This window comes from Phyllostomus hastatus, unplaced genomic scaffold, assembly GCF_019186645.2.
Source record: "Phyllostomus hastatus isolate PE091 unplaced genomic scaffold, TTU_PhHast_1.1 phas_contig_58, whole genome shotgun sequence".
NCBI classification, from domain to species: Eukaryota; Metazoa; Chordata; class Mammalia; order Chiroptera; family Phyllostomidae; genus Phyllostomus; species Phyllostomus hastatus.
The window spans coordinates 60027798-60041621 of record NW_025333916.1 but is presented as its reverse complement, the minus strand read 5'-3'; the positions used below and the strand labels follow the sequence as shown (position 1 = coordinate 60041621).

Genomic DNA, 13824 nt, shown 5'->3' with positions numbered 1-13824 from the left:
ATTACTGTAGGCTGTCGAGGGTTTCTGAATCCCACGACTGTCACTGACTGAGCACAGTCCCTACCCCTGGTTTCACGCCGTCTGCAGACTGGGTTGGCCTGCCTTCCTCGTCTTCACTCTAGTAATTGGCTAAAAAAAAAAGAAAGCCCAAGAGAAAAACATCGATCACCAGGGCTTGCTGTGAAGGAACCTCTTGCAGTACACCATGTCCACATCTAAGAAATAATAGAAAAATATTTTGGGAGTTGAAAGGGACACATTGGGCTTACCTTTCTGTAAAGTTTTATTAATAGATGTGCAACGGAGTTTAGAGAAATTAAGAGCTTTTGCCCATAACCACAGGGGCTGATTATGGACAGAATTGGATTTATAACCCAGAGTTGTGAGCTGATCAATGTTTTTTCCCATTGCACCATTAGATGGGATCTCATATGGCAAAGAGGAGATCCCCATTTGTTTTGATACAAGTCCTTGATACGATTTTCTCTTCTGACACTTTGCCTTTCTCCTAAAAGAGCATCACAACAAACAAATTCCAGTGAATGGGAGGACTTCTGTTTTTGTGGTTTCACGTCCACTGATTTACATGGACAAATCCTATCAGAAAAAACAATGGCATAAGAACAACATCAGGCCTAACCCAAGTCCTACGTCCAAAGCCGGGAATGCTAATCCTACGAGGACGGGAAAAGCTCTGGGGAAGGAGGCGTAGACCTGGAGGCAGGCCAAAGTGTACAGCACACCAGTGAGGGTGCGTGGGGCACAGTTCTCCAGACGTGCCAGCAGGGAGGGGAGACGGCTTTCCTTTGACAGCTCCTGCCTTCACGGAGAATCCAGGGGTGATGCAGAAAAGAGAAGCAAGCGGTGATTCCGTAAGACAGTCCCTGGCCCTCCCTGGAACCATGCGGGGAAGCCTTGTAGACAATGGGCTGATGGTGCCACCGGCCCACGAAGCTCTGTTCACGAAGCTGTATTTTGCAAAGGTGCGGGTGTGGCCCCTGTCCCCATGAGCCTTGGCTACTGATTTAGCCTGAGGAAGAGACATCCATGTGCTTTGAGGAAATTACCCGCACCTCATAAGTTTTATATATCTCATACATACCTACCCATAAATGAATAACATATACTCATAATTTTTATGTATCATATGTACACATACACAAATATAACACACACACACACACACAATGAAATAATGAGGTCCAAATTGACAGTCTAAGTGTTCCATTACACTTAGAGGATCTGAATCTTAAAATCGAATCTTAGAGGATTTATAGAGGTGCGTAGAATCACCACCTGTCTTTTTCATATAACACAGCTACGATTCTTTAGCTAGGTTGTGTAGAACATGGTCAGGTAAAACGAATGCACCTTCCCCACAAGGGCTGAAACGCCCACACTGGCGAGCACTGTAATCAGTCCAGTCCCCGGGAATCCCAGGACCCAGAGGCGGACGAGGCCACACTCTGGGGTCAGACCTGCCGGGTCTGAACCTGCACTTTTGCCTTCACCGTTACGTAAACTAGTTACATAATTATTCTTGGTGTCCCTACCTAAAACAGGCTAATAGTGGAACTTTCCTCTCAGCATTGCTGTGGGGATTAGCTGAGAGATTAAGTATAAAGTCATTAAAACGGGATCAACTAAAATGCTTCTATGATGACGGCTATAAATTGGCGTTCGTTCTGTCTCTGCCCATCCCCAGTGCACCTGGTGACCAGGTGGCGGGCTGTGCCTCTTTCCTCGTGGTGTCCCGTCTGTCACCCAGCAAGTGCTCAGTGAATGATCCCTGAGCAGACTCACCAGGTATCGTTCCCAACATCCCTCAGCTCACTCCAGACCCACCCGCTGTATCCATCAGATTTAAATGTAGTAGTATTAGAAGTACAAGAACTAGATCACTAAGGTGTTATCAACCTTATCTGCTGCACACTCACTGTGAAAGCTGTTACTATAATAGTCTCACTAAGACATGTCAGCATGTCTTAGTTCTACTGCTGAAAACATCCGAAACACTAGAATCCTCTTCTAGACAGTTTCCTAGAGGCATTATTTAAATTAGCTCTAGCTTCTATAACTTCCTTATGCAACCAAACTGCTTCTTTTAGACATACGTTGTTATAAATCAAATTCTACATGTCCAGTCAGTTTGCGTGTTTGCTTAGCCCTTGGAGTGTGTCGTAACTCAACATGGAGCCAGCAGAAGTCAGCGGTTGCTGAAAACGCAGGTGCCTTTCCTGTGGAATCTCCACAGGGGGATCACCTGTGGTACCTCCCTCATGGCTTTAAACAGTTATTTTCCTCCCATCGAACAGAAGGGAAAACAGGCCAGAGGGTGTAAGGAGTGACCGAGGCCAGAGCAGCCGACACGGCCCACGCTTTGCTGGCGTCGACCCTTAACATTCCCGCACATGGGGAGCCCGTGCGCTTTCACTCCGACCCCCAGCTCCGCGCCTCTGTTGGCTGCCCATGGCCAACCTGACCTGCACTTGGACAATGGATGGACAGTGTCTAGGAATTTATTCATATTTTGTTGTGTATAATGAGCACTTTTTTGCCTGAATTTTTAAGGGAAACATTTTTTTGAGGGAACAATTATACATGGGATTATTATACCCATTATTATGCCCATGGTACATAATCACTGTGTCCACGTATAATGCACACAAAACGTGGGTACACGTTATACATGGCAAAACACGGTACACCCTCCTGGGGTTAGCCCTGACCTGGACAACGTGAGCCACTGCTTCCGAGGGCCGTGGGACAGACATTTACCCCACTGTCCCCCCACCCCACCCCCGCCCACAGGGGGACATGACTTGCTATCACACCCTTACTTGGTTTCTTGACCTGTCTCATTTCCCTACTCCTCTACCAGTTTTCCTCTGGAACATTTCCTAATGATTTACTTTCACTTGAATCCTTGTCTCAGCATCTGGCTTCTGTGGAACTCAGTGGGAAAAAAAAATGGCAGAGCTGGGACTCAAACACAATTCTGGCAATGCCGATGCTCTGAAATCCCTCATCTTAGCTGCTTTTTCTGCCTGTGACAGAGGAGAAGGAAACAATCCAATGTGACTGTCACGGGTCCTCCTCCCAGTGCATCCCTGGGGGTCCTCTGAGGATCAGGCGAGGCCACCTGGCCAGCCTCCCCTCCCCTCCCAGGGGGCACTTCTGTGGACGCGCTGTGCCCTCCGACCGTCTAAGCTGCTGCTGCTGCTGCTCCAAGGAAGTGACAGCCATGGCGGGATCATAGCAGCAGTAGGGACAATCGTGCACAACCACTTCAAATGCCGATGCAACTGAACTCGTGGCCACTAACTGCAGAAAGCAATCAGCAACCTACATGGAAGTTCCCGAATGCCGTGTTGGCTCAGTGGTGGCTGGTCTCCTCATTCCATTTTCCCCTCCACCGTCTGCTTTAAGATGTTAGCTGACCCACTCCCAACCAACATGTTAGAGAACTCACCCCACCCCTAAATTCAACAGGGCATAGTTTCACGTTAGGTAAAAGTTCTGTTAAGGAAAGTGCTTAATATTCTCTTATTTTTGCCTTTAATATTCTTATAGTTTCTCCTTGAAGTAAGTTTTCTAGGCCTGAGAATACAGATATTTAGCACCCACCCAGTGAACACACAGCAGCCGAGTCACACTGCAGAGCAGGGACGCTGTGTGCCTTTCACACTCACAACTGCTCTCTACACGTGGCTCTGATGTACGGCCACAGCCAGGAGACATCCAGGCGTGCATTAGAGCCTCCTATTCCTCGAGGAGAGCTCTCCAGGAAGGCAGGCCTAGAGACAGCCGCGAAGGGTACAGCGAACTAGTCAAGTGTGCTTATGAGGTTCAGAGCAAACACCTAGGGAGTCTGGTCCTGGCGCTCTCACAAGGGAAGTCGTGCACAGTGGTACGGAAGCTTGCACACCTCGCCACGGGTGTCTGAGCAGGCACATTGGCGCCTCTCTGAATTCTACTCCTCGAAAGCTGATCTGGCCCAATGGTGCCCTGACACGAGGGTAGGATGATGTCCCTCAATTCCCTGTTGCCCGACTGTCATCACCACACACCCATTCAGTGGCTGGTGCTCAGAAAAGCATGGTGCCGCGTGCTCCAACCAAGGAAGCAGCTGGGTCAATGGCTGGGCAGAGGAGGATGGGTCCCAAGGGGTAGGCAGCCACAACATGCTCCTTTCCTTAAAAAAAAATGACCTCCCATTTTTGGGATGTCAAGGCTAAATATCACCAGTTCAGTCTTCACTAGTGTGAACCTATTAATATGTACACATAGCACATGGCTATCTGGAAGCCAGCTATTCTACTCATTATCGTTTCTCCTTACACAGATTTGCAATGTTTTACTGAAAGCTGAGCGGGCACACCAAACGCCAGTCTTTTCACACTCAGATATTAGGAAATTAAGGATTCTATCAATACAACTTGGGCCTCTCATTTTTAAGAGTTTCATACTTCAAGATGGGCTCTCGTTGGAAAATTGGCAAGACCTGATATGCAAGGAATGGGGCTGGGGAAATCAATCCAACTATTCATATGATTCCTAATCAGCATCTTTCACAAGCTCAAGTTCAATGTCCAAAGGGGCAGAGAAAACTTGGATTGGAAGTCAGCAGGCCTCATTATACCTCGCTCTGTCTGTCAACATTTGAGGAGATGTAATCAGGTGGGCGGAGTGCAGATACAGGTGTTGCCAGGCGGCCGGGGCTGGATGACTTGTCCAGTGCAGGGTGGTGGCCAGTGGCTGGTACATGGGGTACGGAATCCAGTCACTTGGAAAAAGGACAGGCCTCAGGCTCCTGGGCATTGGTCAGGAGGGCAGGGCTCTGACCCTGGTGGAGTCCGAAATATGCAGTAAAAAAATGGAATCATTCCTTCATCAGGGAAAGCCCTGAAATCAAGGCTTAGGGTGGGCATCGGGATGCCTGGGGCTCCCTGGAGGCCACTGGCCGTGAGCTCTGCAGTGTACAGCTATTTCTAGACCCTCCTGACGGAAGGGGATCCTAATCCGAGCTGGCTCGGGTTAGCACTAGCGATGGACAGCGTGAGTGATGACGGTGGGGTGCGACTGGGAAACTCCCAGGTCCGGATTCAGATGCTGACTCATTCACTCACTCACTCAGCAAACCGAGCAGAGATCTACTCTGTGTGCCGGAATGCTAGCGGACAGGGAAGCGGGGATGCAGAAGACATACATCCTCACGGACTTGAAGGTCCAGTGACGTTTGGATCCAGAACAATCTATGACACGGGCTCTGCAGGGGTCATCTCATCAATCACTTGACCGAAACGAAACTGTATGTATTTCAAGCTCAATCCAGACTTGGTCACACAACTTGAAACACAGGTGTCAGGACCATTTCGTTTAGAAGAGGGACACACAAGAAATGTCACCTCCCCTCCTCTTGTGTCCCCCTCCTCCTACCTCTCCCCTGCATCCAGCCTGCACTGGCTGGTGAGAGCTTTTATAACAACGTCCTGAGACATTTTTTCCGGGATAGGGATGTGGTCCGCCCCGCTCTGCACCCGGGAAGCCTGCCCTGGAGACATGATGTGGACACCGTAATTAATTCGTTAAGGTTAAGGCTTAAGGCCAGTTGTTATAGAAACAGAAACCGAGCTTCCTGATGGATGTATCAGATGAAATATCACGGATTCCTTTTGAACAGATTTGGGAAATACGAAAGTCTGATTTGCAGCTGAGGCGGAAGAAGAGCTCCAGGCCCCAGGCCTCCTGGGCTGTGCCGTGAGCACCAGCCAGGGCTCCACGGACCCCTGTGCAGTGCCATCAGCGGCACTGGGTGGCAAAGCATGCTGACGTGACCCACCAGCCAGCGTGATGCTTCCACGCACAGATGGCGGGGAAGCTTTGCCCCGGGTGTGGGGCTGACACTGTGGAGGGTGTTCCTTAAGCAGCCACGCGAGTGTCGCCGAAAAAGCCAGACTGCTGTGTGAAAGATGGGGGTGGGCCTTGGGGCGGTGGCTGCGGGGACGTGCCCGAGGACAAGTTCGGTGCACAGTGCGGGGGGAAGCCAGCAGTCACCAGGAGCAGGGGCTGGGTGTCAAAACACTCCTCTGCTGATGGCTCTGAAATGACTAACGTTCTTTATCGCACAGAGATTAAGGTTGAAGCTTAAACGAACAAAGCACCTCTGGGACAATAACCCTTTGACTTCACTTCACAGTGAGGAGACAGTCACCAGCCCCAGGGTCTTCCTGAGAGGGTTCGCCTCGGGAAATGTGCTGGGGGGCTGAGGGGCCCTGGGCCCCCGGCCGTGGAAGACAACCTCAGGCAGCAGCTGGCTGGCACATGAGTCCACGCTGGCATGGATTCTGCGCAGTTGAAGCTGGGTTAGTGTTAAGCCAGGTGCAAGAAACCAGGTGTGTCTGTGAACCAGAGCTGTGGCCAGCACCACACGTCAAATGTCAAACTCGTTCCCGTCTACCCCGTGAACGAAGCCCCAGTTTAGGCCACCGAACCAAAGAGGGGTGGCGACTTGCACCCCAGGACTGACTCTTGTCTCGTAACGGCGGGGATCTCAGGCAGAAGATTCTAATGCAGCCAATTGTTGGCGTGTGTGCATCGAACGCTCAAGGTCTGCACTATTCTCGAGAGGTCCCAGTCCTTGCACTGCCAACGAGCGAGGCGCAGACCTGTCTGCTCACGCTGCCCGCTGCTTTGTGGGGTGAGTCACCAGGCTACTGCGCAGGCCCCGCCGGCCTCCCAGATGCTCCCAGTACAGCGCCCTGCACCTCTCTCAACTCATCCTGCTTATGGTTTACTGCATTCGATGAGGTAAACACATACTCCAGCGATGAGGAAAATATCTGGGGGCACATGTCAGTGTCTCAGGGACACACTTCATAAACGTCCAGAGACGACAGGCGGAGGAGACCGCACAGGCCTGTGCCTGGGCCGCGGCCCCGCAGCGCACGGCAGCCTAAGCCGTGCCACCGCCGCGCTGCAGATGTGAGCGGGCGGCGGTGGGACCCGGGCTGGGCACTGGCAGGTGCGCTGGGACATGGTATAAAGTTAAGGGTGGCTTAGGTTCTCTGCCGCCTTCGGTCCCAGTACGTCCCCTCCCCCACAGAGCTGTTACGTGCAAGGGCCACCTCTCTGCTCACAAGCTGAGCTGGGTTCCAGGACTTGGCTGTCTCAGAAGTGAGTCATCGCCGATGTTGAAAACATCACTAAAACCGTGGGGGCACGGAGCAGGGGATGGGGTCAGAAAGCTCCGGTGGTTCCTGAAGTCAAAACTGCGCACGTGATTGTCCTCCCGGCCCCGGCGGGGCCATCTCAGCATCTGCCTGCGATCCATCTGGTTTTCACCACCACGCTCACACTTACATCATCTCTCCCCTGACCTATTACAGTCCTCTTCCCCCACACTCAGCTCCCTCAGGTTCACTTTCATCCCATTACCACTACGAGTTCCAACATGAACATCAAATGGTATTCGTACCCCGCTCAGAACTCCCCCATAACCTCAGGGGACCAGAATCAAATTATGTTTCCTTGTCCACCTTCTCTCCCCCACACCATGAGCTTCTTATTTTTTAAAAAGATTTTATTTATTTATTTTTAGAGAGGGAAGGGAGGGAGAAAGAGAGAGAAACATCAATGTGCGGTTGCTGGGGGCCGTGGCCTGCAACCCAGACATGTACCCTGACTGGGAATCGACCCTGCGACACTTTGGTTCGCAGCCCGCGATCAATCCACTGAGCTATGCCAGCCAGGGCCGACCATGAGCTTCTTAAAGGCAAAACATGAATCTAAAACTCTGCCTTGAATCCATAACCGTGCTGGGGCAAACCCTGCTGAAACAAAGACATCTGAGACATTACCTCCGAGGGTCCACACTCCTGTCCCCCACTGGCGCCACCTGGACAGACAAGACCCGAAGCTCCAGGACCTGGCCTGCTGTGGGCTGCGGAACCCCAGCAGCAAAGCCGTGTGTGACACCAGCAGGACCGGGTGACGCAAGGCTGCTGATGGACTCGGACTCGGGCCACGGCACTAGAAGAGGCTGTGTAAGATTTCTTCCGGCCTCGTGGTGACAGTAAAGACAGCAGCATCTAAAGCTCTGTGGCTTCTGCCACCACTGCCAGTGTGGACGGGAAGCCGTGGGTGGTTTTCCCTCCGTGAGAACAGTGAGCCCTCACCTCACACTCCTCACTGCTTACCCACGACAACCGATGCTGGCTTGAAACACACCCTCTGTGTATCGGCAGCCTCTCGGGGCTCCACGGGGCTCCGTCATGGGCTAGGGGGTACTTAGAAAAACAAATGTTCCTTCTCCTGAGCCATGACTTCCGATCTGTTAGCAGTGGGAACACTGGCGTCTTTTCTTTTATAAAAGTGCTGTGCCGGTTTGCACAGATATATGGAAAATGTTCTAAGATATGCAGAGAACACTGCTTTGGGGATCCTGGTTCCTTCAAGACACAGCCTCTCACTCCCAGTATAAGTTGCTTGTCTTAAGAGGTATAGAAGAATACAGAACTTTTTAATCTTTAGAGTGGGGAGACACTAATTATGTGCTTTGCTTGCAAGCCACATCTAATATATATATATAGTGTATAAATATAATATTCATATAATGTGTGTACAAGCACACACGCATGCATAGAGTATATAATATACAGACATTACACATGCTGTATATACAAATACTACACACACGCACGGTGTTCCATCACGAGCTGACGTACACGGGTGAACACAGCACTTCTGCCTGGCCTACAACTTCGAGAAGAAATGGGGTTTGCAGGCTCTGGCGTACGCCTCCTCTCGCATCTCTTCCTCTCCCCGTGCCAGCCGTGCGTCAAGGCTCAGGAGGTCTTGCCTTCCCCACGAAGCTTTAACCACCGGTAGTCCTTCTACAACTCAAATCCACTGACCTAAGTTTACTTCCAAAAGGAACAGTTACAGATACAGTGCTCACATGCCACACACTCTGGCCAAATTAATCCGATGCCGTCCACAACGCAGGTGCTCAAACACTGCCTGCTGGACACCCAGGGTGGGGAACGGAACCAGGCACCCCCCTGCACAGTGCCCCGGCCCCAGCGGAAACCCAGTGCCCGCATTAACTGCTCTCCACACTGCTGCCTCCTGTCGGTGCCGGTGCACGCGGTCACCTCGTTCCTTCGTCACAGCCACTACTACTCCCAGGGTCGCCCCTGCTCTCCGCAGACTTCAGGGTCCTGACCCAGCATTCCAGCTTCCGTGACATTTTCTCTGACTCACTACTGCCCGAAGCGACCCTCCTCTCTTCATGGTACGGAGTGCAGTTCGGGCTGCTATTTCCGTAGTTAACGGGCCCTGCCTCCTGCCGTCATCCTTTGTGTCTACCGTGACCTCTGAACTCGTGGTAAGTTCCCTTAGGGGAGAGCCACTGTATCCTCCAGAGCCCTAAGTTTGATCTTTGCAAGCAGAAAGCTCTGAAAAAAGACATCTGTATCTTGAATTTGTTGAGTTAGCTAGTCTAGTCCACCTCGATTTATTCCTTTTCAGAGCATCTTGACCACCAGTATTCGTCACACAATCTAGACCTGAAAGCTCTGCAGTCTCTCACTAATTTCTAGAAGTTTATCGCATCCCAACCAGACTGCCAGACGTTGGCGGGGCAGGCCGGCTCCCACCTCGGGTTGCTGAGGTCACAGAGCATGCTCAGTGGTGGGCTGACTGGAATAGAAGGGTAGGAGCTCCTTTACAAGAGGTGCTCCTTGGAAGGCTATTTATGTCCATCAGATCTTTAAACAGAGCTCTCCTTAAATGCATCTCCCAGAAGCAGCAGCTCGGATGCAGCTGCTCGGATGCAGCCGCGGGACAGTCCCGCCCTAGGAAGCCCGCTGGGAATGAGGTCCTGCTGGTCACGCCTGACTCTGGAATACGAAATTCTCCCTGAAACCTGCCTTGAGCAGCAGACGTAGAGACGAATACTCAGGATGAAAGACAGCGAGAGAGAACGTATTGCAACACTTCAGCTAACACAATGGTGGCACTGTGCAATGTTGCGCCCTCATTAAATTTCCCATAGGGCAATTAGACTTCATAAAAACGCCTCTCAGGGCCAATATATTTCTAATTGCTCATCTGCCCAGACAAGAAAATCCCTGCTAAACAGTTCCAGTGCCAACCTTCCCCAGGCACTGCGATCTGTGTCGCCTTCTCTCAGCTCCTGGGTGACTCTTCTGCAGGTGACGCTTCCCAAATCCCTGACTCAGTGGGCCCACGTCTTAAAAGATTTTATTTATTTATTTTTAGAGAGGGAAGGGGGGAGAGAGAGAGAGAGAGAGAGAGAGAGAGAGAGAGAGAGAGAGAGAGAGAGAGACATCAATGTGTGGTTGCTGGGGGTTATGGCCTGCAACCTGGGAATGTGCCCTGGCTGGGAATCGAACCTGGGACACTTTGGTTCCCAGCCCGAGCTCAATCCACTGAGCTACGCCAGCCAGGGCTAGCACACCCACGTCTTTTAATGACCACGCGGAATTCAAATGAGTGGTTGGTGAAACACGGTAGGGTCTTCTTTTTTAAAAAAAAACCCTCACCTGTATTTTTAGTCTGCCTTATACGAGGGGAGAGAAAATAAAAGTAAAACGATGTGGCTACAACCCGAACCTGGCACGGCCCACGAACGCGCTCTGACATCGAATCCCCGTGGTGCCAGGCGAGCCCTCTGGCTAAGGCCATCCGAGAAACGGCCAGGACGGCGTGCTCATGTTTGAACCTGCTCGTCCATCTACACCTTCAGGCGGACACATCAGGCACCATCTGCAACAACCCCAGGCCACTTTAGGGTGGAATTCTGGAGTAGCCACATATTCCAAAGGAATTCCGGTCAGCCCACTGAGAGGGGGAAAAGAAAAAAAAGGAGGAGGAAGAGCTGTGCTCCTCTGCTAACTCACGTACTAGGTGCAAGGACTGTAAGCAGCCTGGGTTGTGTTTACCATCAACCATTGCATTTCCTTACACTCTGTTCCTCCCGAACAAAGAAACACAGCAAACCAACAAAAGTGATCAGTAAGCAGAACAAAAGGCAACCGTGAAGGCAGAGCTCGTGATGTTCTGTCCACTTTCCTTCCAAAGCTGAGGGTTTACATCAAAGCTAAAAGGTCAAAGCAGCTGACACAGATGCTCGCGGGTCGCCGGTGCTCTAGGTCTAACTTGTAACTTGAGCTCCCGTCCTGCAGCCGGGGACACATTTTTTTTTAAAAGGGACATCTTGAGAGATTCCCTTTGCCATACTTTCTGTCTCCCACATTTTTCAAATTCTCAAGCCTTGCCCAGTGGCGTGAAAGTCACCTTAGCGAAGCAAGGCGAGAGGCAGCCACCGCGGTTCCGGAACAGCGGGGGACCGCAGCTGCCACCCCCTGGCTCAGGGCCAGGGGCTAAAACCAGCCTTGGGGGGAGCCTTCTCTGCGTGTTTGACTTGCACCGTGTCGACACTGTCACACCAGAGAGACCCGAAAATATTTCAAACAATTATGACTTCTTTCCTGTAAATATTGTCAAATGGCTTTAGGAGATAAAATAACATATTTTACCTTTCTTGTTTTCCCAGTGACCCTAGTCGCCCTCAGCAGCTCGCTACCACGAGCTTATTTTGGGCTCCAAGTTCAGGGAGGACACCTGAAGCACCACCTCTGCCCTGAAGCTGCCGTTCCCAACACCAGCTGAGGCGGGGGTCAGCTGTTCTTAAAGCAACAGCGCAACGCGGAGTCCCAGCCCAGGAGGAGGAGGAGGTCGCTTCTCTCCTCTGTGGAAGCCAGGAAAAACATCAAGGACTCAAGACAATCTTTTACAAAGACCCCCACCCCTCCCTGAACGCGGCTTTCTCTCTCTGGACAGGAAAATCTGTCTTCCCACTTCCTTCCTCTCAGGACCCTTCCTCGTTCTGGTTATTTCTGCTCTCAGACAGACACGAGTTGGACCAGACTGAGACTTTTCCGCTAGGAAGAGGGGAGAGACGAGGAAGGAAGAACTGCCAAGATGGCCAAGGAAGCTCAGGGATTCTGAATCCATTATTCACTGTTTCAAGGGTCTCTTCCTTCAAACTTCACCAAAGGGTAATCGCCCAGAAAAGAAGATGTGAAATTTATTTCAAACCTGCAGTCCCCACTGTCAGAGAATATGATTAAGAGCCCTTCATTCTGAGCTCTGCCGACGGGCTGTGATATCCACGGTCACAGATGAGCTAGTGATCAGTAGGTTAATAACCCTTTGGGGTAATTTCCATATATTTCCCGGAGCCTGAGGACCCAGAGGCCCGGCTCGCCTCCCCATCAACGCCCTCAGCGTGATGCGCAGCGTTTATTTTTGGCGTGAAAACACCAGATGCCAAAGCTGGCCACTGTGTTCCCTATAACACATCATCATAAAAGTACTCCGAGTTTATGATGGGAGAGATCAGTTTCCTATTTGCTGCTACTTAAAACTTACATATTTTGATTAAATCAACCCCAATAAACAGATCTCACAGAGAAAGTTCAGGGTTCTTTCAAAACACGGCGGGTGGGACCAGAGAGCAGCACTCACCTTCACTCCCAGGAAAAGCATTGCTTGAGCCCGCCACTGCCAAGGTCAACAGCAGCTTCCAGAGACCCATGCCTGGAGGACCTGCAATCACACAGAAGAGCACAAGATGAGGCCAAGCGAAAGCAGACCATTATCATTAAATGCCACTTAAATGCTCCACGTTTAAGCTGTCAGGGAGCTGACATGCCTCTCTCTCAGTTTTAGAAAAAAATCCCAGTCTGTCTTTCAGTGCCCCAGAGTCTCCTAGGGTCACACTTTTCACAAGAGCCAACAGCAGGTTGTAATAGATTTTACTCCCATGGGTGCTGGCCTCAGGAAATAACACAGGCGGTAGAGACACTCACACCCTGGCCCACAGCCACAGAACCACCCCACAACAAATGGCCCCCACGCACTGCCCCAATAATGGGGCCAATGTGGTCTGCTCTCACTGGAACTGGAAAGAGAAACTTGTCAGCCGTATCTCCAAGCATGGGCCCTGAGCTGGACAGGCCATAAAAGGACAAATAAAACAACCTACTGTAATACTAAAAGTCCCCCAGCGTGTGTCCCAGTGAACAAAAGACCTCAGTGAACCCCCAAATACCGAGCGAATAAGCCGTCCACAGGGGTGCAGCTGGAGGGCAGCGGAGGGCGGAAGGTGAGAAGCAAGTGGCCTCCTTAGGATGCCTGCTCTCCTCCTGGGTTCCTGGGCGGGTTGAGGAGGAATGTGAACACCTCAGGCTCACACAGGGTCAGTCCGTGCCTCTAGCCGCTTGGAATCCCGAGTGTGGCCACACCCCCAGCCCTGCAGTTTGACGAGCGGGCATAGAGGATCAGCATGCCTCGGCCGGCATTCACCTTCGCCTGGGGGAAGTACGCTGCTTTGGACTAAATGAACCCGGTGTCCACTTCCAAGATCTCTGAAGGGGCGAGTCTGGGCCGATTTAACATGAACTCCATGGACTCTCTGGAGAGCTGTTGCTGCACTTGACAACTACCTGATGCCAACATTGCCATCAAATTACACCCTCAAGTCACAGAGGTGCTCTGATCAGCGTACCGGGGGCCCCAGTGGGCCTCCCCCGGCCTCGTTTTTGTTATTGTGCATTTTTGACAATGATGAAATAGCCCTTCTCACGGCCCCTCATCAGGCTGAAGTGATAAACAGGAATGTGTGTTTTCCTGGGTAATGGAATGGGGTGGACCCCAGGAATGAATGGCTGCGACATCCTGAATAGGCATAGAACGTGTCAGGTTCTATATTTTCATTTCTAGATGGTGAATAAC

General features: G+C 51.3%; 1 protein-coding gene across 3 annotated transcripts in view; it reads right to left on the bottom strand.

The window, feature by feature from the left end:
- The window catches only part of GHR (growth hormone receptor), a 218574-nt gene that overhangs the window by 102078 nt on the left and 102672 nt on the right, over nucleotides 1-13824 (bottom strand). For all 3 annotated transcript variants that reach the window (XM_045847874.1, XM_045847876.1, XM_045847875.1), the window contains exon 2: nucleotides 12556-12636. In XM_045847874.1, coding sequence (XP_045703830.1) covers nucleotides 12556-12636 — 81 coding nt within the window. The remainder of the gene's footprint in view (nucleotides 1-12555; nucleotides 12637-13824) is intronic.